This window comes from Rhinoderma darwinii, unplaced genomic scaffold (assembly GCF_050947455.1).
Source record: "Rhinoderma darwinii isolate aRhiDar2 unplaced genomic scaffold, aRhiDar2.hap1 Scaffold_648, whole genome shotgun sequence".
Classification (NCBI taxonomy): domain Eukaryota; kingdom Metazoa; phylum Chordata; class Amphibia; order Anura; family Rhinodermatidae; genus Rhinoderma; species Rhinoderma darwinii.
This window is the reverse complement of record NW_027464204.1, coordinates 1-22,205: the sequence shown is the minus strand read 5'-3', so window position 1 is coordinate 22,205 and position 22,205 is coordinate 1. Positions and strand designations below refer to the sequence as shown.

At 44.1% G+C, this 22,205-nt stretch overlaps 1 protein-coding gene across 11 annotated transcripts in view; it reads left to right on the top strand.

The window, feature by feature from the left end:
- Window positions 1-20,156, top strand: part of ZNF618 (zinc finger protein 618) — an 88,628-nt gene extending 68,472 nt beyond the window's left edge. For 3 of the 11 annotated variants that reach the window (XM_075849038.1, XM_075849036.1, XM_075849037.1), the window contains 11 exons: window positions 1,569-1,658; window positions 6,150-6,227; window positions 8,569-8,658; window positions 9,554-9,634; window positions 10,133-10,237; window positions 10,847-10,912; window positions 11,411-11,455; window positions 11,874-11,957; window positions 14,907-14,984; window positions 15,639-15,737; window positions 16,411-18,809. In XM_075849038.1, coding sequence (XP_075705153.1) covers window positions 1,569-1,658; window positions 6,150-6,227; window positions 8,569-8,658; window positions 9,554-9,634; window positions 10,133-10,237; window positions 10,847-10,912; window positions 11,411-11,455; window positions 11,874-11,957; window positions 14,907-14,984; window positions 15,639-15,737; window positions 16,411-17,930 — 2,336 coding nt within the window. In that variant the 3' untranslated portion in view covers window positions 17,931-18,809. Of the gene's footprint in view, window positions 1-1,568; window positions 1,659-6,149; window positions 6,228-8,568; window positions 8,659-9,553; window positions 9,635-10,132; window positions 10,238-10,846; window positions 10,913-11,410; window positions 11,456-11,873; window positions 11,958-14,906; window positions 14,985-15,638; window positions 15,738-16,410; window positions 18,810-19,483 lie in introns of those variants that run through there. The other 8 variants (XM_075849046.1, XM_075849039.1, XM_075849044.1 and 5 more) reach the window with 8 other exon arrangements.
- Window positions 20,157-22,205: the final 2,049 nt, after the last annotated feature.

Sequence of the window (22,205 nt, the reverse complement as noted above, 5' to 3'; positions counted from 1 at the left end):
TATTAAAATAGTAATTTTATGGGTCAACCCCGTTCTGTTTTTACATTTGTTTATAGTGTATTAGGCGGGGGCTGGGGGGGGGGGGGGTACAGAAATATAACAAGCAGCCAAACCAATTCAACAATTACAGGGGTTCTGCACTAAACTTAATATTGGCTACAAAGTGCGAGCATATGAGGGGACGGCGTACATTTTATTTTTCTACCTCCCGAACCAGTTGACCAAGACCTAGGGGCTCATTCACACTTCCGTTATCCGACCCGCATTAATTCCCTTTTTTTTTTTTCCATTGAAGGTTACCAATACATTTTAAATGGTTTTATTCACATTTCCTTTTCCTCGTGTTTGATTATTATATTATTCTATTTATTTTTTGCTCGTTTTTATACATTTCGGTAGGTCAAAAACTGTGAAATGAGACATATTTTTGGGTTTGTAGTGAGGTTCCCTCTCCAGAACTCCTCTACCTATTAAAAATTGTAGCAGTAAACCATTATCCATCTGTCTAAACCCAATTTTCACCCCCGTCCCTGGATCCTGCTTTTATTATGAACATCTACTGATCCCGGGGCTGCTTCTCTCTATAATTTTCTCTCATATCCTATATACAGAGCAATTACGCTGCTCCTGGAGCCGCAGCCCGGGCCCTCAGGGGCCAAAGTGAGAAGATATGGGCATAAAAACTGTTCATGTTGCAACCAATCAGAGTTCAGCTTTTATTTTCTAAATTATAGTTGGAAAATGAAATGTGAACTCTGATTGGTTGCCTGCGGTGACACGCCCACTTCTTACCTGAGACAAGTCAGGCCCATTTAGGGAGAGGCGCAGAGGAAAACTGGAGGAGGTGTCTATAGCAACCAATCAGATCACTAATTACATTTTCTAAAGGTCTGGAGTCTGATTGGTTGCCATGGGCAACCAAGAAATCTTAGTAAGTATTAAGTGTCTGCCACTCCTGCTTCATGTCACTCCATGTCTACACATACAGGCCGCTGATCTTGTGTATTGCATCGCCCCCTCCCCCACCCAAAAAACAAGTCAAAATATTTCTGGGAAAGCTGGGTGATAACCAAAATGAACATTCTTATTCATCCTCAAGGCAAGTTGGGCTAGTAATGAAGAAATGCACCCGCTCTGAAATCAGTCCGGAACGTGGGTGGGAGCTGCAATGGCAGCCATATTGGCTTTCTGACTAAGAAGTTGTCAGAAAAGGACGGTGGCCCGGGGGTGACATCCAGACATCTTTGTTTATGCGATCACCGGTCCCTCGCAGGGAGGGAGAATAGACGGCAGGGTTGAGTTGCTGGCGTTACCGTTTGGTTTATCGATTACTTATTGACCGCTCCACCAGACTGGCGTTCTGTTATATTGGTATTTTGGGTATTTCTGGAAAATGGTGCCAGGCGGCTGTCTTTGCATGACTCCCCTCTAAATCACGTGGGGGGAGGGGTGATCCCCATTACTGCCTGAACTGTGCCCCCCCATCCACCTGTCACATGTTGTGTTGCCCTCCTGCTTGTCCAGTCATTCATCTGAACGTGCTAGCATACATATTTTCATTCTTGCAGACAATTTTCGCTACACGTGCGACGTCTGTGGCAAAAAGTACAAATATTACAGCTGTTTCCAGGAGCACAGAGACTTGCATGCCGTGGATGGTAAGTATCCCGATCTCCATCTGTCAGAGGTAGGAAACCCTGTGTAGAGTCCTGCAGGGAGCGAGCGTAGGTGCCACCGCCTCATGCTACAGGCATCATTAATAGTCATGTCTTAAAGGGGATGTCCATACAACGCTTCACTTTCTAAATTCGTACCTTCCAAAGGTTAGGACCGCCTAATAATGCCGCCTCTTTATTATAGAACATATTGGTGTTTGGCAGAATGATCGTTATGGCCGCTTGCCTAGTTCAGTCGTGGTTGGGTTTAGACCGGACGACTACAACCAACTACCAATCCGATACTTGCTTTCATTTTCTATCCGTTGTTTACTGAAAGCTGGATTCTGATTGGTTTCCGTGGGCAGCGTCACAGTATCTTTTATACATGACCAACACATTCCATCTTGGTCACAGTTGCGAGGAGGTAAATTTAGCGCAGCTGGATACCTCAGGCGCCGCTTATCATTTGGATTTGGCAAGTTAAACTGATGACCTCTGTGTGGGTTGTTTTTAACCTGTCGTCTAAAGTGATCAGAACTTATTAAAAAGAACATGGACGTTTGGTGCACATTAAAAAAGTGAAAACCGTTTTTGAATATCTTACTCTTAGGCGGAGTTGAAGTTACAGGCCCAAAGCCCGAGGCTGCACTACTGAGACATGATGACATGTCCTCTTCTGAGTTCTGTCCGGTGCAGTCTTGTCATGGAGATAAAATTACCATCTGCGTTCTAAATGGCTTGAATGTTAACCTTGCCAGTCTTCATGACAACACTGCACATGACATATATCAGAAGGGGACACGTTGTCATCAGCATCTCCCAGTGGTGCAGCCTCAGGCTTTGGGCCTGTAACTTCCAGCAATTTATATCTCTGCAAAGGAAACAATATTTAGTAAGAGGTAAGATATATAAAATAGATACGCACATAAAGGAGCTGTTATACATGTCTTAAAGGGGAACACCACCAATTTATGTCATCTGACATATATTGCCGATTTTCTGAGCTGGAACCGAACCAAATTCAAGGGTCTTACAATTCTAAAGAGTTCCTGAACCCAACATTTCCGCCATTAGGCATTTCCAGCAGCGTTCTTGTGATGGAGGGTCTCCTGACATAACACAGGAAACATTTTGATGCTATCCCCTTAAGGGCCAGTTCACACACAGTTTTTTGCAGGCAGAAAATTTTGCCTGAAAATCAGCTGCAGGTTTTTTTTAAGTGGTTTTGTGCCACACGTTTTTTAACACGTTTATTTTACGCGGTTTTTATGTTTCTTTTTTTTACACGAGAACTTCCGCTGCTTCGTCTAGCGATTGGTCTCGGTGCTCGACCCCCACCAATCCAAACTTCTGACATGTTACTATGACATGTCAGAAGTTTGTCAAACGTTTAGCTACAAAAAACTGCATTAAAAAAAACGCCCGTTTTTTTCTGTCTCCTGTTGATTTCATTGGGGTTTTTGAGGCGGAAAACGACTCAAGAAAGGTCATGTCACTTTTTACCGCGTGCAAACAAAAAACACGCCTCTAGCCCCCATAGAAATCAGTGGGAGGAGATTTGAAGCGTTTTTTGGCACTAATTCCGACGCGGTTTCTGCGTCAAAATCGGCACCAAAAAAAAAACTCAGTGTGAACAGGGCCTAAGGAAGGAAATTTAAAGGCAAATAGAACATTTAGGAGAATCACATTATTTGAAGGGCATGAATTTTTAGTGAATTAATGATTGTGTGGAGTTCACTTTAAATAACATTATTGTTTATCATATGCATTCTCCCTATAACCATCTGTATGTATTAGATATTGGATACAGCGCTCTATCTGTTCCTCCACACACATACTACTAATATCAGCTGCCTGCTGTCACCAGTAGAGGGCCACCTTTATACAGCTGCATAGGGCTCCTATTAAATGGGTAGTCCAGGATTAGGAAAATATGACTGCTTTATTCCAGAAACAGTGCCACATCTGTCCACAGGTTGTGTGTGGTATTGCAGCTCGGCCCCATTCACTTCAATAGAGTTGACAGGTGTAGCGCTGTTTCTGGAATAGAGCAGCCATGATTTTCTAATCCTGGACAACATAACTAGGAACCGTGTACATCTCTGCCCCCTGGTGGTGACAACAATCAGCTGACAATTGTATCATTTTTTGGTTTACATGGTTTTAGTGAAGAGCGAAAGTCATGAAATAGATTCTGAACTTTTTGCGAACACAATCCTTTCAATGTCAAGGGGATTTCTTCTAATATTGTCCTGTCCTTATTAGCGAAAAAAAATAAGATCATACATTTATTATCAGGGCAGTTCCTGCGCCAGCATTGGGTATTGTCCTCACAGCTGATACCATTTTGGACCAATTTTTTTTTTATTAACCAATATTTGAAAAAAAACAACAAATTTTACATTTTTGGTGGCGGCTATTTTTTTTTAAAAAGAAAACTGGAGAACATATTGGGCAGATTTATTCATATTGTCTTAAATAGAGACCGGATATAACTGGATCGTCAGAAACTGCGGCACGTTTATCACAATGGCGCAGCTTGCTAGACGTGTTAGACACTTTGTTTCCTTACGCCACCGCTTGGCTGACGCACTTCACATTTATATTTTGCATTAAAAAAATGACACACTCCTTTTTTTTTTCTAGATACTTTTTGCAGTGGTTTAGTAATCCCCCCGCCCCCCACATCTTGGCTGAATAATCTCCCTCGGCCTCCCCACCTAGAATAAAACATTCAAAAAAAAATTCAGTTCTGTGTCTTAGCCCCTATGTTCATCAAGTCAGTGAGACCCGGGAAATACAGGAGACGGACCGATCGTCTGCCGATATTAGACAGCGGCGCGATCTTATTATTTTTTAGTACTAGAGTTTCCCTTTAAATTCCCAATTTCTGCAGTAAAGGGAGTGACACATCCGGTACAATGTGCTTGTTTTCACCTGCCCCTCCTGTATCTGCCAGGAATGTAGTAAAGAAGAAAGGACAGGGTTGGGTAGAGATGTGCGGGTAGAGGTGCAGCACAGGGGGAGTCTTGGGGGAGGGGAGGGGGTGAGAGGTGATGATGAAGGATGTGAGCACGCCCTCTACAGAACTCCGTAACACAATTGGCACACATCCAGTAACGCTTCGTCCCATATTTATCACACATGATGACCCTAGAGACGTCACAAATATGCTTTTGATTTATATATATAATTTTTTTATTTTTTTTTCTCCATTTTTATAGGTTTTATATTTTTAAATCTACATATATATTTTTAGTTATTTTTGCAGATGTTTCTTTTTTATTTATTTATATATATTTTTTTTATTCTGCAGAGCATTTCTACAATTATTATTTTTTTTACACATCCCTTTGTCAGTATGTGAATTGTGTTTTTCTATAATGTGTATTTTGCATGGCTGCTGTAGTATATGTTTATGTTTAGGGGCCCATCGTGTTTTCTATAAGATCCTGGATCTCTTGTAAGGTTCATGTTGATAAGTTATAATCTCACCCCTCTATCTGAGGCTGGGTCTATACGCTGTGAATTTTGGGGTGAGCACTTGGTATTATATTGACCGCTCGGCTGTGTATAGATCTAGTCCAGCCGTGTTCTTCATGCTGTGAGAGCCACCGCTGTATTTCCATTGGCCAAATATAGATTTTAATTTGCTCATACTTTTGTATTATTATTTTTTTACTGCATAAATCGACACCATTTCTGTCATGCGATTTATAATTGTTACAAAATACTAATATAAATTTGGCAAATAATAAAAAAAATATAAATATAGAAGTAATAAGATGGAATATATCTAAAAAAAAGTGTGTGTGTTTCTATATATATATATTATGCATTGCAATTTCAGAAAATGCATTAAAAAAACAGCACCTCACTCCTGGCCTCTTGTGGTCACAAGTAGAAGTGCATGCAGAAGACTAAGGCCTCCTGCACACAGTGTAGCCTGAACAGTGGCACACAGAGTCCGTATGGTTCCATATAATGGGCTGTATACCTCTGCATGGCACCATATCCCCCTTTGTATTCCAAAATCTAATAAAACATGGCAATACTTTTTGTTCTCTCTGATTTTAATATAATCCTATTATTCCTATTATAGCACAAAAAGGTGGAGATTCATGTTAAAGGGATTGTCTGGAAATACAAAAAAAAGGTGTTGAAACGGCGCCATACTTGTCCATGGGCGGAGCCTGGTATTACAGCTGGTGGTCACGTGCCTGTGGCTGAGCTGCAATACCAGACACAGCCCATGGACAAGAGAGGCGCTGTTTCTAAGATATAAAGAGCTACTTGTCCCTCAGTAATACTGCACTGTAATAATCTGCCTGAGGATGAGGGACGGGTCAGGCTGATGTTGTATTTGATCGTTTACTTCATTCTGTATTTTATACTTTTTTTTTTTACTTTTTATTTTTTTCAGAACATATGACATCCGTTTTCTTTTTTCTTTTTTTATTGTTTTCTTTTTTTTTTTCCCTGCTTTTTTAGACACCTATATCCATATGATGGTAACGTCAGGGGACACAAAAGAAGAGGACCTAGAACCATGTGTCAAACTTGGTCCAAGTATGATGGGATATCTCTAGAACATCTCCCTCCATCCTCATTTATACACTTTATTTTTCATACTGTTGTTTATTTTTTTTATATCCTTTTTACAATGTCATTATTTACGGTTTAGAGGTAAAATATTTTAATACGTCTGTTAAACTCGGTCCCAGCATTTTGATTTTCTTTAAGTTTGACGTTATACGGTAGATAGAAGTTTTTCACTCTGACTTGAAAGCTCCACCACCATGTTTTCTCCCCTCCACCGTCTCCTCGTTTGGAAACCGCAACTATTGGGCTTAATAGTACTGGTCTCCTCATAGGGGGCAGAGGGACCTACAGGACCCCTTTAGGCTCCAGGGCCCAGTTGCGACTACAAAATCTGCACCCCCTATAGTTACTCTCCTGTTTAAAAAGCTTGATAAGACCCCGGTGTTTGTGGTAAACCGGGAGTAATTTAGTGAGCGGCACAGTCCACCCAGAGGGCTTGTTTCATGAAGACCCTATTAGGGCATATGGATGTTCGAGAGGGGGGTCCCCCACTTTGAACCCTCCTTTATGAGCCAGAACAGTGCCACTCAAATTCTGGCAAGCTCGAGGGGTACATGCATTACCATTCATCTGAATGGCCGCCATGTAGTACTACATTTCCCCTGCAGGAGATATGCCTGGCTGACACAGCCACCCCCTGCAAAATCAGGTGTTTGCTAGGGATGGCCGGCCCCGGGGCGATCAACTAATTGCTGCAGCGGCTGCTTTCTGAGACCACAAGACTTCTAAAGGGGAACCACTTCTTACTGATCTAGAACGGGCACTTTTGGCCCACTAAGTAGTTTCCTAAAGTATTGATTCGGTAGGGTGCCCCATATGGTGTTCAGCGCAGGATCCTCCTGGGCGATGCATGATCTTAGCAGCCACTCTCCATTCTGATTATTAGGGGGGGTCCAGATTTGGGGGCTTGTCTCTAGTGTATATGACTGGCCACTGAATTTGACTCCTGAATATTTAAGACCTTGTTGTGCGTGGTGTACGAGTTACCTGTAACTGGACTTAATATAAAGACCTATGTTTTTAGTTTTTTTTTTTGTTTTTTTTAGTAAAAATAATTATTACATATCACATTAAAGTTTACAAATCAATAATCATTTTTATGCATAAGACAGTATTATATGTGCAACATAAGTAATATATATCATGAAAGTGGCATCTTCCTCCCTTTACCCTTCCTGTTCTCTGTAAATGTTCAGAATCCATCTAGTGGAGGGGGAGGAGGTGGATGCAGCTGCAGTTCCTCTGCCTGACACTGCAGTGGGAGGGGGAGACGTTGGGTGTGAGCGCACAGCTCTGACCCCAAACTAGGAAAAACCGTCACCCCCCCCCCTCCTAAATATTTTCAGTTTTTGTTTTTTTAGCTCGTTTCTGTCAGATTCAAATTGTGTCCTAGTTTGCCCATCTCCAGCTGTAAAATGAATCCGGGCTTGGATTAGTGCGACTTAACGTTTCCGTTCTGGTTACATCTTCGTATCCCAGAGAAGCAGCTGCATCCGTGGCCATTATAGTGCGAGAATCTATGACCGCAGTATATGAGCAAAACTAATGCTGATTGGAGGAAGGGCAATGACCAGACGGGACTCCTTCCTGCACCCCCCTCCCCCAGACCTCTATTAGCACCAGATTATTTAAAGGGGTTCTTCACATTTGAGAGCTCTTGTCCTGCAGCAGGATCCCCATGTTTAGCCTGTTTTAAAATCCATTGGGTTCTGTGTAATGTATGGGAGGGTGAGGTCCTCCAGAGCCAGGAGTAATGAGGCGCATAATAGAAGGCTGCTGATAGGTGGACCCCTAAATGGGATGGCTGATTAAAGAAAAAAATTAACATTTTTAAATACCTTACTAGGAAATGGACAGCCAATAGTTTTATGAGAGCTGTGTAATGCTTTATTTTACCTGTGGGGGCACTGCAGGATATTGTCAGTAGACCCTTCTAACCAAATGGCAGTGTCCAAATTGGGCATATGAAAAGGGGGGCTAGCCAATAAATTCCTTAGAAGCTGCTTTTTAGGATTGTCTTAATACACAGTACTGACAGAAGTGGCAGCAGCTCTGGATGTGACTGGAGGAGTATAATCTGGATGCTTGTGACGATGGTGGTTACTGACACGATGACTGCTGTGTGTATGTTACTCTTTGTAATGTATACAGACAGCGAAGTCCCCACCGGAGCTGATGTTTCTCTCTCAAGATCTTTTTTCTATCATTTGTTTTATTTCTCGTGTCCGCTGACATTTCGCCGCTTGTATTGTAAACCAAAAAATAAGTGATGTGGAATGATCTCCTCTTTTTTGTTTTGCTTCTATAGAAACCGGTAATTATATGTGTGAGTTCTGTGGCAAGCAGTACAAATATTACACTCCATACCAGGAGCACGTGGCGCTGCACACCCCGATCAGTGAGTATAATGATTAACCCCTTCTCCCTGACACAGACTGCCGCAGGGCCTCCTCACACTCCAGCGTGCGGGCGAGCGTGCATGGACCGGAGGGGCGTCCGTCTTAATCACATCTATAAGATGTCCTATTGGGGATAGGGGGCGCCTGCAATCGCTATACGGTTTATCAGGGGGGGAGATAATACCAACAGTGCAGTATACAGATGATGCACCACCTCTCAGCCAATCAGAATAGCAGAGCGGGCTCATGTGATTCCCTATAATCGCATTCAAAGTGTATTTGACTTTATAACGTGGAAGCACCTACAGGTTTCCGTTTGTCTCCGTTGTGCAGGGGTTCCGTCGTTTTGACAGAATCAATAGCGTAGTCGACTACGTTTGGAGTTAGTTTTCACAGACGTTAGGGTATGGCTTTAATCACAAACACCCCTTCATCTTAAAGTGTACCTCCAACCTCTCCTGATTTTAGGTCTGAATTTCTGGGCCGATTAATTTCGTTATACATGATAAAATTCTGGTTGCCGCCACTAGGGGGAGAGCTCAGCAGTTTCCTGCATACACATGTATTATTAACCTCATGGCGGCTGCTGCTTGGACTGTCGTTTGCATCCTATTTGCAGATCAGCCATAATAAACAGCACATTATAGCCTGTTGACGGATTCATGGTGTTGGGAGTTTCCCTTCTGCCCAGCAAGTTATTATAGAAGAACCCTGAGCGGAAGTCTCGTCCTGTGAGACGTCTCCACTTTCCTCTATTGATTTTTAATTAAAGTAAAAGAGAACTTTATTCCAAGAATATAATGAACGTTCACGGGAGCCGTCAATGACCTCTACGTCCTGTTCACTCCAGGAACTTGAAGATAACTTTTTTTTTTTCTCTCCTTTTTTTTTTAGAAAGTGCGTTTAACCAAGACGTGGAAACCAAACAGCCCAACAATTATGAGGAAAACCATAGCAATTCTCCGCACTCCAGTGGTGAGTAGCTACGTAAAGGCTGTTGTGATACATCATGCACCAATCACCTCCAGAGCTGCATTCAGGGTTCTGCTTCTTTGGACAAATCAGTAATGGCTGAGCAGAGGTCTCAAAATATACCACATTCTGATGCACTGTATTGTGGGAGATGTAGGGTTTTCTATAGTAACTAAGGGCATTTGCTAATTAATTTTTCCTGCTTCGTCGTCTTGTCTTGTGAAATTCCACATTGTTACAAGTGTGTTGGATTGTAAAACATTTTGTATTATCAGATGCTGGGTTGAAGGAATTTCACTGTACATTAAATAAAAGCTCAGGCCATAAACCAGCAGGGGGCTGCGCTCAGATTCAATTTAGAGCCTGAGAGCTAACAGGAAGTCAGCAGAATTCTGAATACAGCTTTGAAGGGGAAGGGAGTATAAAGCCATGTCATTTTGTGTCATTAACCATGTGGTGGCCACGTGTGGGGGCTGCTACAATATTTGTGACCAGAACTAGGTCTGCTTTTACTTGTTGTAGCCGGCTCGAGTCGAACACGTGCCGGGATGTCGGACATGGTGGGCGGAAGTGGAGGAGGCGGCAGTATGACCAACTGGCAGAAGGGTGAGTTGCACATGATCATACCCTACATGTACAGGTAAGAGCAGGACACCAGACATTGCCACTGGGTGGTGCTCTACCAATGAAGAATCATCGTTCATAGGCCGGAATTCTTTTGGTGATACTTTGGTAGATGAAGTCACATGTCCCAGCGTAGAGAACCCCAAATATAATAATCAGTCCTATTGTTTCTAGGTTTTTAGTTCTGGTATTAACCTCCGTGTCATCAGATAGTAAGCGGAGGTGCTGTATGTGTCACCCCCATATTGTTAGCAGATGTATGTGAAGAGATGGAGACCACCTCACATCGATCCCTCCTCACGTGTCTATATGCTTAGGTCAATGAAGTCAATATAGAATACATGCATAAGGACTTATTGCTTATGAAGTCATATATTTTAGATTGTAAGCTCTTGGGGTCATACACTAATCCTAAAGGCCTTATATACCCTATACGGTTCACACTTCCTAATCTGCCTGCTATCACAATTTTGCTGTGGACCGGTCACGGAGCAGGGACGGTAGAGACGGTTTCCGGTCTCGTCCTTCATCACAGCTGCAAGGAGGGAGATGCTACCGTGGAAAATAATGTCAAAATCTCTTTCTTTACAGCTGCAGGGAAGAACATGGCTGTAATCCCACTCTTATCCCCTCTCATCTGCTGGAGAGCCCCTGATAGTATGTATATTAGAAGGTGTGAGTACTATAGCTGTATAGGGGCTCACACTTTGATAACATGTGTAAAGACGTATGACATCGTGACATATCAGAAGATAACATCAGTGGCGGTCCATACGCTGGACTTCAAAAGGTTGCCAAATCAGAGACCACCAATTTCAGAGAGTGATCGGCTCCTGGCCCCCCCCCCCCCCCCAGCTGATCGGATCCTGGCCCCCTCCCCCCCCCAGCTGATCGGATCCTGGCCCCCCTCCCCCCGGCTGATTTTGCCGCTGGCAGGGCATATAGACAGGGTTTGTCCATTAAACTCCACAACAAAGGGGGTCACAGCATCCTGTAATGGGCCCAAACCCCTTCAGGACGTCTAACGGTTTGGGTGTGTTATTGAGCCCTAGTGCCCCTTATTCTGACCCTCACCGCTCTCTGTAGTATCTGCTCACAGTTGCACATGATGTTTCTCTGCTGAACTCAGGACAATTGTAATATTTGTCATTTCAGAAGCTACCAGTCCAATGACCTCCAGCTCCTTCCCACTCATGCAAGGTTTGTTTCTGTCGCCTTTCCTTTGATTTCTGTTATGTGCAGTGTTGTCTTGTCTTGGGGCAATCCCTTTAAGATAGAAAAATAGGTTTGGTGTCTCTTAATGGGGTTGTCCCAGAATTGGCAATTATTACCACTGGATAGGTGAGTCTGATGGTTGGTACGGCACTACTGGGACCCCCATCGATCGTGAAAATTAAGGTTTCCGAACCCCCAGACCCTCCTCACTGCCCCCCCCCCCCCTCAGGAGGGCATTGAATAGATTGGCTGTAGAACAAGTGCCCGCCGCTCCATTCAATGTCTATGGGACTGATGGAAACAGCCGAGCTCTAAGGCAGCAAAGTGCAGGGTTTCATACCTTTAAGATCTGTCATTCTCCTAAAACATTTGAGTCACAATCCTAATTTTTCTTGTATTAAAGGGAAAGGATGGAAGAAGAAGATTAAAAGAAAAGTGGAATCGAACAACAAATCTGTGAAAGAAGAGAAAAGTGCTAAAGTAGAAGGTAAGTTCCACGTTCTGAGAGCAGCTTCTCCAGGACACGGTAGATGTTCCCGATCTCCACACGTGTGAACACGGGAGGTATAAAATATAGAAAGAGATATAAAATATGTTTATCTGTATGTAGAGGTCCTAAAAACATCACAAGGTACCACAAATCCTTCCATGGTCTCCTCCATGTTTATGCTGCCCTCAGATAGACGGCATAAACTGATGACCGGTTCCTGGTAAAGATGGCGAGTCCTTTGTGTTTTGTATCACCGGAACCTGCATCTGGATTACCAAGTGGTGCCAGATTATCAGAGTTTGGATATAGCAGGCTCATTCTGCATTGCGGGTGGAGACGGCTGCCGTACACGTCATAATCTTGTTAATACCGTGAACAAAATCCTTCATACACGATGTTACTCGCAGCTTCCCCTGCTGTGCTCTGTGGACAGAATTGACATTTTAGTGTCTTAAAGGAGCCGCCAAAGCTTATAAAATGCAGCGTTTAGAGGAGCTGCTCATATCGAACATATCTGTATGAAGAACTACACATGTGAGGTAGACACGACTCCGAGATACTGCATTACCGCCGTGTAATCCATATATCCAACCATTAACATCTTTGGCCGCTGTACTTTGTGTGAACTAGGTCTTATCTCTCATCATTAGACCGGTATCTCAAGGCCGCAGGTTAATTAAGAGGAGCACCGGCTGCTCCCAGAATTAGCAGGTAGGATCAGCCTGCAAGATCACAAGCAAGTGCCAAGTACAATATTGCATCAGAGTGCTGAGTTTTTACACAGAATATATATATATATACCTCTAAGGCTTCGTTCACATCTGCGCTAGGGTCCCGTTCCGTCATAGCTTTCCGTCGGGACCCTGACTGACACAAACGGAAACCAAAGGTTTCCATCACCATTGATTTCAATGGTGACGGATCCGGTGCCAATGGTTTCCGTTTGTCTCAGTTGTGCAGGGGTTCTGTCGTTTTGATGGTATCAGTAGTGGTGTGTCAGTCCGGGTCGGAATGGAACCCTAGCGCAGATGTGAACGAAGCCTTAGTCCTTCGCCTGTATCTGTCATTAAAGGGATATTTCAGGCTCAATTACCGAGCCTACAAGACCTCAATGACCTCCCATCCTTATTGTTGTCAGTTACACGGACATATTTCATTAGCAGGACACGCAGGCTGACCCCCTCCCCCCTCCCGCAGGCAGACCTGCAAGCTGACCCCCTCCCCTCCCCCTCCCGCAGGCTGAGGAAAGTGCGCAGTAGTCTATACATTATTGGTGATGAACCTGTCTGAGTATTTTTAGGGCTTTTTCATTGGGGAGCGGCTACAGCTGACCAACAATTGTTCGTCTTTGATCTCCGGATCTTTTTTCTAATCTTGGACAGCCCATTTAACCTTTTCAGGACCAGACTCCTTTTCATTTTTTATGCTTTTGTTTTTTCCTTCCAGCCTTCAAAAAGTCATAACTCCTGACACCGCCGTATGAGGGCTTAATATTTACGGGACAAGTTGTACTTTCTGATGGCGCTATTTAATATTATGTGCGATGTGCGAAGATGGAAAAAAAATCAGAATGGGGTGGAGTTGGAAAAAACAGCAGTTCCTCCATTTTCTTATGGGTTTCTTTTTTACGGTGTTCAATGTACAGGGAAAATGACACGTTTCTTTATTCTGCGGGTCAGTCCGATCCCGGTCATACCAAATTTATATCGTTTTTGTTCTGTTTTAGTACCTTTAAAAAAAAATTAACTTTGAAGGAAACCTAAAAAACGTTGCATTGCGATATTGTGACCCCCGTAACCTTTTTATGTTTCTGTGTAAGACGTGTTTTTGTACGTGGAAAGATGTCGTTTTTATTAATATCATTTTGGACAATGTTGGGCATTTCGATCAAGTTTTGGTCAATTTTTTGTGAGGATTGAAGTGGCAAAAAAAATGTGATTCGGCCATCTTGACCTTTTTTCCCCGCTACGTCGTTCACCGTATTGGATAAATATTTTTATAGTTTAGGCATTTTTGGACGCGGGGATACCGCATGTATTTGTTTTATTTTTCTTTACATGTGATTTAGAATTTTTATATTTTTTGAAAAAAAAAAATTTACATTTTTTTTTAAACTTATTTAACCCCTCCCCTTAGGGGACTTTAGCCTGCGATCATTAGATCGCTTATGTTATAGACTGTATTATCACAATATTGCAGTCTATGGCAAAATCAGTGCATTGCTATTGAGTCCTGCCACAGGCAATCCTCCTATCGCAGGGCTGGGAGCGTTCTCAAGGCTCCCAGCAACTCGGAGTACACCGGCTCCCGTCCCCGAAGCGAAAGGATCTGTTAAAAACCCTGCAGATGCCGGTGGTCATATTTGACACCGGCATCTGAGAGGTTAAATGCTTGCGATCAAAAATCATCACCGCGGCGACTAAGGCGCCCGCTCTGCTTCTGAGTGGGCGCCATATGTAAATAACCCTTTCCTGACGTAAATAGGCATATTACGTTATCACGAGTGATCCGATATAAGTTGCAGTTTCATAATAGACCAGTAGAGGCTTCACCATCCGTTTCCGTTCCACGCCGCCAAGACATGAGGGTGACGGCTCCCAGGATCACACACCATGTGATCTCACCGGCCCGTTAGCGGTGCTAGACCTCAATGGCGTTGACTCTTCCTAAGTGTAGGCTTCATGAGACTGCCGGCTCTGACTGGGAACTTTTGGCCAGTGTCGTGTTTCGGCGGCCGCCACAATCTAGTCCCTGGTTAGGTCTTTAGAAGAACTCCAGAATGTCTTCCAGATCCGGGTGACTTGAGAGAAACAAGGGCATTTCAAGGGGCTTTCCCACCATGTTTAATAGCGAAATGATTGTAATGGGAGACTCCCGCCTGTGACGTGTATATAAGTACATTGCATTGTGAGAACTTTTTGAAAGCCCCAAATTGTTTTCTCGCAGAACCGTACACTTGTGGGGCATGCGGGATTCAGTTCCAGTTTTACAACAATCTCCTGGAGCACATGCAGTCACATGCCGGTGAGAATACTCGCAAATTCATTGTCATTTGCTTGTAAATGAAGTATTCTAATTTTTGCATTCTGGAATTCGAGCTGATTTTTTTTCACTAGGCTTTGAGGACTAGTTTACTTTCTGGCTCCATGTTCGGCGCTTTCATTCAGGGATCTTCTTGGCTCAGCTGAAACTTTATGCTCCACCTTAATGTATTATAAAATCTGATTAATATGGCGGTGTGGGAGAGAAAAGCGTGGTTGGAGTCCCGCCGAGGCTCCTTGTCCCTCTTATGATCTGGGACTGACACTGGCTGCTAGGATTACGCTGCCTGACAGCTGCTTGTAGCCCCATCATTGTGTCTCAGATGTTTGGGTGAACCTGGTTTGGCAATGTGTTGATAGCGAGGACGGGTGCAGCACGTTGGCAGCGTCAGGGTGGGTTATTCCTCTTCTCCGTTAGCTTTATTAATCAGATTTTTCTCTCGATGGAGCAAATCTATAAAGCTTGTGGCAGGAACGATCCGCAGATCTCGCACCTTCCTTCCTCCTTACTGTTTCTGGCGGAGGCTTTGTATTTTCTGGTGGGTTTTCCGTGACGCAACTAAACCGTTTGTGCGATGTCGCCCTCGAGATTTACTTGCTGGTTCCAACGTTTTTTTCCCTCTTTCTCTTCCCTCAGCTGATAATGAGAACAACATCGCCACCAACCAGTCCAGATCACTGCCACCAGCAGAGGAGAACTGGAAGACTCAGCCCCAAAGAAACAACACCAATAACAGTATGTGTGCACATATGAGGCTCGTGACTTCTTATTGTGATAGGATTAGTCTACTGAAGGGGGAGTCCATCTAAAATCATCCTCCGACATGCCATGAAGAGGTGTAAGGAGAGGCTAATGGGGGGCCCCCCAAAACAATGGCACTTGTTGTGGATGTTCTGTTTGAAATCTCATGTGCCGAAATCCTCTGTTCCACCTTGAATGACATTGAACATTTGACATTACTCCGATGGTCCTTTCGCTTTGGAAATCATTCGGGGTCTGAACTCACTGATTCGTTCCAATGTCATCATGATGGGTCAGAAGATGATTTTATGTTTAAATCTGTGTTAACCTGGTCAAAAATCAAACAACATGGCCGGTCGGCTCGTACTCTCAGTTCCTACAGAGAGACGACTCTTCAGTAGCAAAGAATATTACCATAAGCATTATGGGAAGGGGGCTACAGCCCCTTCATGGGTTTGTCGGATACGAATCCCACAAAAAGTAGGTGATCTGATAATACACTTGGGTGATGAGGTGGCACAGCGTGATTTATGTTTGGCCTTGGGTCACCCGTGTTCAGTTATTCTCTTGCTTGGAGTACGTCTGATTTTGTTGCATGATATTCAGCTGTCTGAACACAACCCGAGATCTTTATCCTGTAAACATTGTCTTGTTCTGTCTCTTTCAGCGGCTGTAGCGTCTTCTGCGCCGGTGCCCGCTGTTAACAACTCTCTCCCGGAGAAGGAGCGCCAGCACATTGCAGAAAGGCTCCTGAGGGTCATGTGCGCTGATCTGGGAGCTCTGAGCGTGGTCAACGGCAAAGACTTCCTCAAGCTGGCGCAGACCCTGGTAGACACCGGTGCTCGTTATGGGTCCTTCTCGGTCAATGAAATCCTGGGTAACATGAACACGTTGGCTTTGAAACATCTACCACGAATGTACAACCAAGTCAAAGTCAAGGTGACCTGCGCGCTGGGGAGCAATGTTTGCTTAGGGATCGGGGTTACCTGTCACTCGCAAAGTGTAGGTCCGGACTCGTGTTACATCCTTACCGCGTATCAGGCTGAGGCCAATCAAATAAAACGTTACGTGTTGGGCATTAAAGACATGGACAGTAGAGACAGCGGCGAATTCATCCACCAATGGGTGCAGAACGTTCTCTCCGAGTTTGTCATGTCGGAGATTAGGACAGTATATGTTACGGACTGCAAAGTTAACTCTTCCGCTTTTTCCAAGGTCGGGACGTGCTTGCGTTGTTCCGCCTGCTCGTTGAACTCCGTGGTACAAAGCGTTTTAAACAAACGCACGTTGCAGGCGCGTAACATGCACGAGGTCATAGAACTCTTGAACGTCACCGAGGAGCTGGCGGGATCGAGTGGTATCGCCAGGGAGACGTTTGGGTCCTTGGAAGAAAGTTCTCCTCCTCCTTGCTGGAACTCGGTCACGGACTCTCTCTTGCTTGTTCACGAGCGGTACGAGCAAATCTGCGAATTTTACAGCCGGGCCAAAAAATTGAACATTATTCAAAACCTAAACAAACACCTACTAAGTAATTTAGCCGCCATATTGGCTCCGGTGAAGCACGCGGTCATCGAGCTTAGCAACGAGCGCAAACCAACCCTACAGCTTGTTCTTCCCACCTACGTCCGGCTGGAGAAGCTCTTCACCTCCAAGGCCAACGATGCCGGGATCATCAGCAAGCTCTGCCACCTGTTCCTCGAAGCTTTGAAGGAGAACTTCAAGGTCGAGTCTGCACACAAAGTCGCAATGATTTTGGACCCTCAGCAGAAACTACGGCCCGTTCCTCCGTATCAACACGAAGAGATTATCAGTAAAGTCTGTGAATTAATCCACGAGGTCAGAGATGGGGTCGAGGAGACGGAGTTTGAAGCGGCCAAAAAACCAAGACAAACCACCGAGACCACCAAAGTTCAGGAAGACGATCGGCTGGGGAAGAACGAAGTTTACGACTATCTTCAGGAACCCCTCTTTCAAGTCGCGCCGGACCTTTTCCAGTACTGGTCATCGGTTTCCCAAAAACACGTGCACCTCTCCAAACTTGCCTTTTGGCTGTTAGCGGTCCCCGCGGTCGGGGCGCGGAGTGAGTGTGTGAATATGTGCGAACAAACATTACTTATCAAAAGGAGGCGACTTCTCAGCACCGAAGACATGAACAGAGTCATGTTTCTGAAGTCCAATATGCTTTGAACCAGTGATGTTTTTAGGAGAAGTGACTTCTGAACTAAAACACTGTTCCAAAAATCAAGCGAATGACAAAGGATTTTATGCTGAAAACACTGTGGACCTCAAAAAGGAAACGCTAGGAACCAAGTGCTTTTTGTTTGTTTTTCTTTTGTTTTTCTTCGACTGACTGAGCATTGTTTTTAGGATTTCCCACGAGCGATGGCGACTGTTTTACGCTACAGGCAGCTGACTTCCAAAGTCACTTGAAGATTACATTTTGGGTTTTTTCTCTACATATAGTAACTATTTATTTTTCAAGGTTTTCGGCAGGGCCTTATCATACGGTGTAATTCGTTAAGGCGACTTTCAAAATAATTAAAAAAGAAAAAAAAAACTTTTTTTTTTTTTTTTTGGAGCCTTCAACCAACTGTGAGGATAAAGAAGTCGGATTTGTCTCCATTCCTGGTTATTGTTTGAAGAGTCTTTTATGTGTTTTATTGTAAAGGAAACTGCCCTGTTGTATTTTTTTACGTCTGTTCTTAAAACTGCTGTATGCTGACTGTACTGTTACAAGCCACGTTATTGGTCCGCTTCCCAATCTGAAGAATTTTTGACTTTTTTTTTTTTTGTTTTACCCTAAATTATAAATGGTCTGGAATGTAACCATTGGACAGAACTATGAGCAATGATTGTGAATGTATGTGCAATACCTGGCACAAGAGGATGCCCACACTATAACTGTCGCACAATTGTCTATGTAACACAGCGTGGCCACTCAGGCGGTACTCCCCGCTGCCTAGACATATACTGAGGATATAGCTGATGGCGCCTAGGAAAGGGCTTTAGAACGGTTTGCTGTTCGTTTCAACTTACAGGTGTTTTCTGTTATTACACAATGGTTTTTTTTTTATATAAACAGCGCCACTCTTGTCCATAGGCCATGTGAGGTATTGCAGCTCAAACTGGTGGCCAAGAGTGCTACTGTTTTTTAGATTAAGTCATCTGGCTTCTTGTTTATCTTATACTACCCTTCCTGAAAGGGTATATCCAGGGTTAGAAAAAAAATGGCTGCTTTCTTCTATAAACAGCGCCTCACCTGTGCATTGGTTGTGTGTGGTATTGCATCTCCGCTCCATTGAATAAATGGGACTAAGCTGCAATACCACACACAACCTGTAAAGAGGTGTGGTGCTGTTTTTGGAAGAAAGCAGCCATGTTTTTCTAATCCTAGATCACCACTTTAGCTCTCCTCCACATACAGTTACGTCTTCATCCCCTATCTTTTCACTTTGTCACCCCCCCTCCCATCACCGCTGTATCAGCGCTCCCCACTTCTATAGTACCGCGTGTCCTACACTACCTCTAGTAGCTCCCATCACCTCTCTTTTTTGCCTCCTCTCCCATGCAGTGCAATCCAGTAACGGGCCACTAGTTACCCCATTAGGGTGCTGCACTGTCTGGGCTGATTCTCACAAGTCTTGTGGGTCACAGGTTGATGTAGGGTGCGGAGCAACACTGTTTATTTGCACATAATAAAGAGACATTTTACTAACATATTTCCCTGTTGTGTTGGGCAGCGATCACCCGGTGTCCGACACGTCCAGGTAATGACTTCGATATAGAACCGGCAGCCGAGAAATGCACTGAGGATATTCAGGATGTAGAAGCCGCCCGCAGAGCTCTGTAGAGATGGGACTATAGGAACCTGCTGATAACAGGTATGAAGGGAGGACTAGGGGTTCTTATACACCTCCCCATGTGGGCCAATGAGACAGCTGGTTGATCGGCGCTCGTTTGCTCCTGTCACACGGAGATGGATGGGGACGAGGGGTCGTTACTCCGATCGCTCGTCCCCATGCGTTTCTATCATCTCGGCAGCGCGTCGCCCTGTTTGCACACGCGCTGCCGACACTGATCATAAACCATACGATCAGCCGATGAACAAGTGTTTCCCGATAATTGGCTCGTGTAAAAGGACCCGAACGCTCCCGTCTGCCTTCTCGTGTTACGTTTCAGATTAGAGATGTTTTCCAGTTTTTAAATCCCAATTTCATATATCAAATTAAGGAATTCTGGGTTAAAAATGGTGGGGTCCTCTGCTGAGGATCCTCATTTCTTGGCCAGAGAGGAGTGCGGTTACAAAGAGGAGTCTGGTTGCTAGGGCTGGACATGCATAGCAACTATATCCACTTCATTAGAGAAGATATTAAATGGGGTTAACTGTTCATAGATTTTTTTTTGGGGGGGGGGGGGGCAGGGAATCTTCTTTCTTTCCACCTTTCCACATTCTGCCAAATTTTACTTTAGCATAAAAACACTTTCATGATCGAACCAAAGCGTCTTCAGATTTTGTCTAACCAAAGGCTATGGGGGGGGGGTCTTATTTTTTTAAGAAATAAATTTGAATACAATAATTTTGGCCGAGAATGATGAAGTTACTACGAGGTTAGGAGTCGCATGGTTCAAAATATTAGTTCATTGTTTAATAGGTTTTCCAGGACTTGGATGATCTATCCTAAGGATTGGTCATATATATATCATATTGGAGGGGGTCCGACTCCTGGCACCCCCCTAATGTAAGGGGGCACAGCGCTGTACATTTAGAAGTGGCCGTGCCTGGTATTGTAGCTCAGTCCCATTCACTTGAAGAACTGGCTGCAGCACTAGGCACGGCCGCTATAAATGCTGTGTCTGGTGGAGATTGATGAGCGCCGCCGCCCCTTAGATCAAGCGATCAGGAGTCGGACCCCCCATTGATCTGATGTGGATGGCCTATCCTAAGGATACATCATCAATATCAAACCAATTTAGGAAATTCACTAATATTTTAGGCAAAGTAGCTTGATATGTGATGACACAGTCCCCCCTTAGTTGGTCTCCTCTGTTTTCCATAAATATTTAAATCCCGTGGAAGCCTTAAAGAATCTCACACACCGCATTAATGATGTCACAAGCACCTTAGTTACGTCATCAGCCCCTATCCCACAGATACCTAGGTCCCGTTATCTGGAGACTCTACGAGGCCAGTCCCTACTGCAATGGGGACATCCCACACAGTTAGCGGGGGAGGCAGCAGGTACTTTACAGTGACTGGAATATTCGGGAGGCCCAAAAAAATTCTGCTTTGATTTATCGCTGAGAACTTGTGAGCTTCACCTTTTCTATGGTTGACCTGCGCTTTCAGACAACGCGTCTATCTCCGTACAATACACTGACCGACTCCACTTTTATATACAAAGTGTTTATTTAAAAACTAAAAAAAGCTGAATTCATTTTAAGTTTGACTAGAATAATCCTCCTGTGTATGGAAAACCATGACCCTGTAAATATCCTCTACAAAGAACCCGACCCCCCCGCAGCGCAGCAAGTAGACGAGCGGACGACATGTTAACTGTCCGTGTCAGATCGGCAAATACTCAACCAGTGTGCGTGTGGCAAATTGAGGGGTGTGGGGGGGGGGGGCAGAAAAAAGAAAAATATTTTTATTTTTTTACTTTTGTCTTGTAAACTTTTTCCAAACGTTAAAAAGTTTCATGTGAAGGAATTTCTCAGACGGTGAAAGGTGCGAAAGTCGATCAATAGAGTTAATGGCAATATTGACCCCCATATTCCCTGCACGGCTCGGAGCGCGGACGCAGCGCGGTATACGGAGGATCACACACTAGATTTTCTAGGCCGGCTTTTCTACAGGTATTAACGAATATTTTTCTTAATCCTTTTCGGTTTTGTGTTGAGTATTTCTTAATGCCGTTAGTGTGTGTGTTCATTTCTACTTTTTTAGTGACAATATTTTTCTACAGATTACATTAGCCGCGCGGTGGCGATGGTTGCGACGCGCCGTACGGCGGCTCCATGTACCGTATGTTACTTCGGATCGCTCTGAAACTTCCCGTTTGAAAAAATAAACTTGGTTATTTTTGTTGGTGCAGATCAAGAATCTCACGCACAAGCAATACTGCACTACTGACAGGTCGCTTTATTGTAGGGAATTTGTGTTTTTAAAAATTGTTCATTTTAATAAAATGTGCCGCCATTAGGTCAAAATTGGGGAGGAACTGATACAGTTGTAAAAAAAAATGTTCCCTTTACATAGAGCATTGAATGCTATAATATGTAATAGTCACAATCCCAAAAAATTCCTTCCTCCTTTCCTCTTGGTTTGCACTGTTATTTACTGCGGCTTCTTCACATTCATACTCTGCAGGTTTACAAGCAATAAAGACGCCTGGTTTTTCACGTGATTCGTGTATGAGGATGGGTCCCACTTGGGCCGTGTAGACGAGCGCCGATCAATGAGAC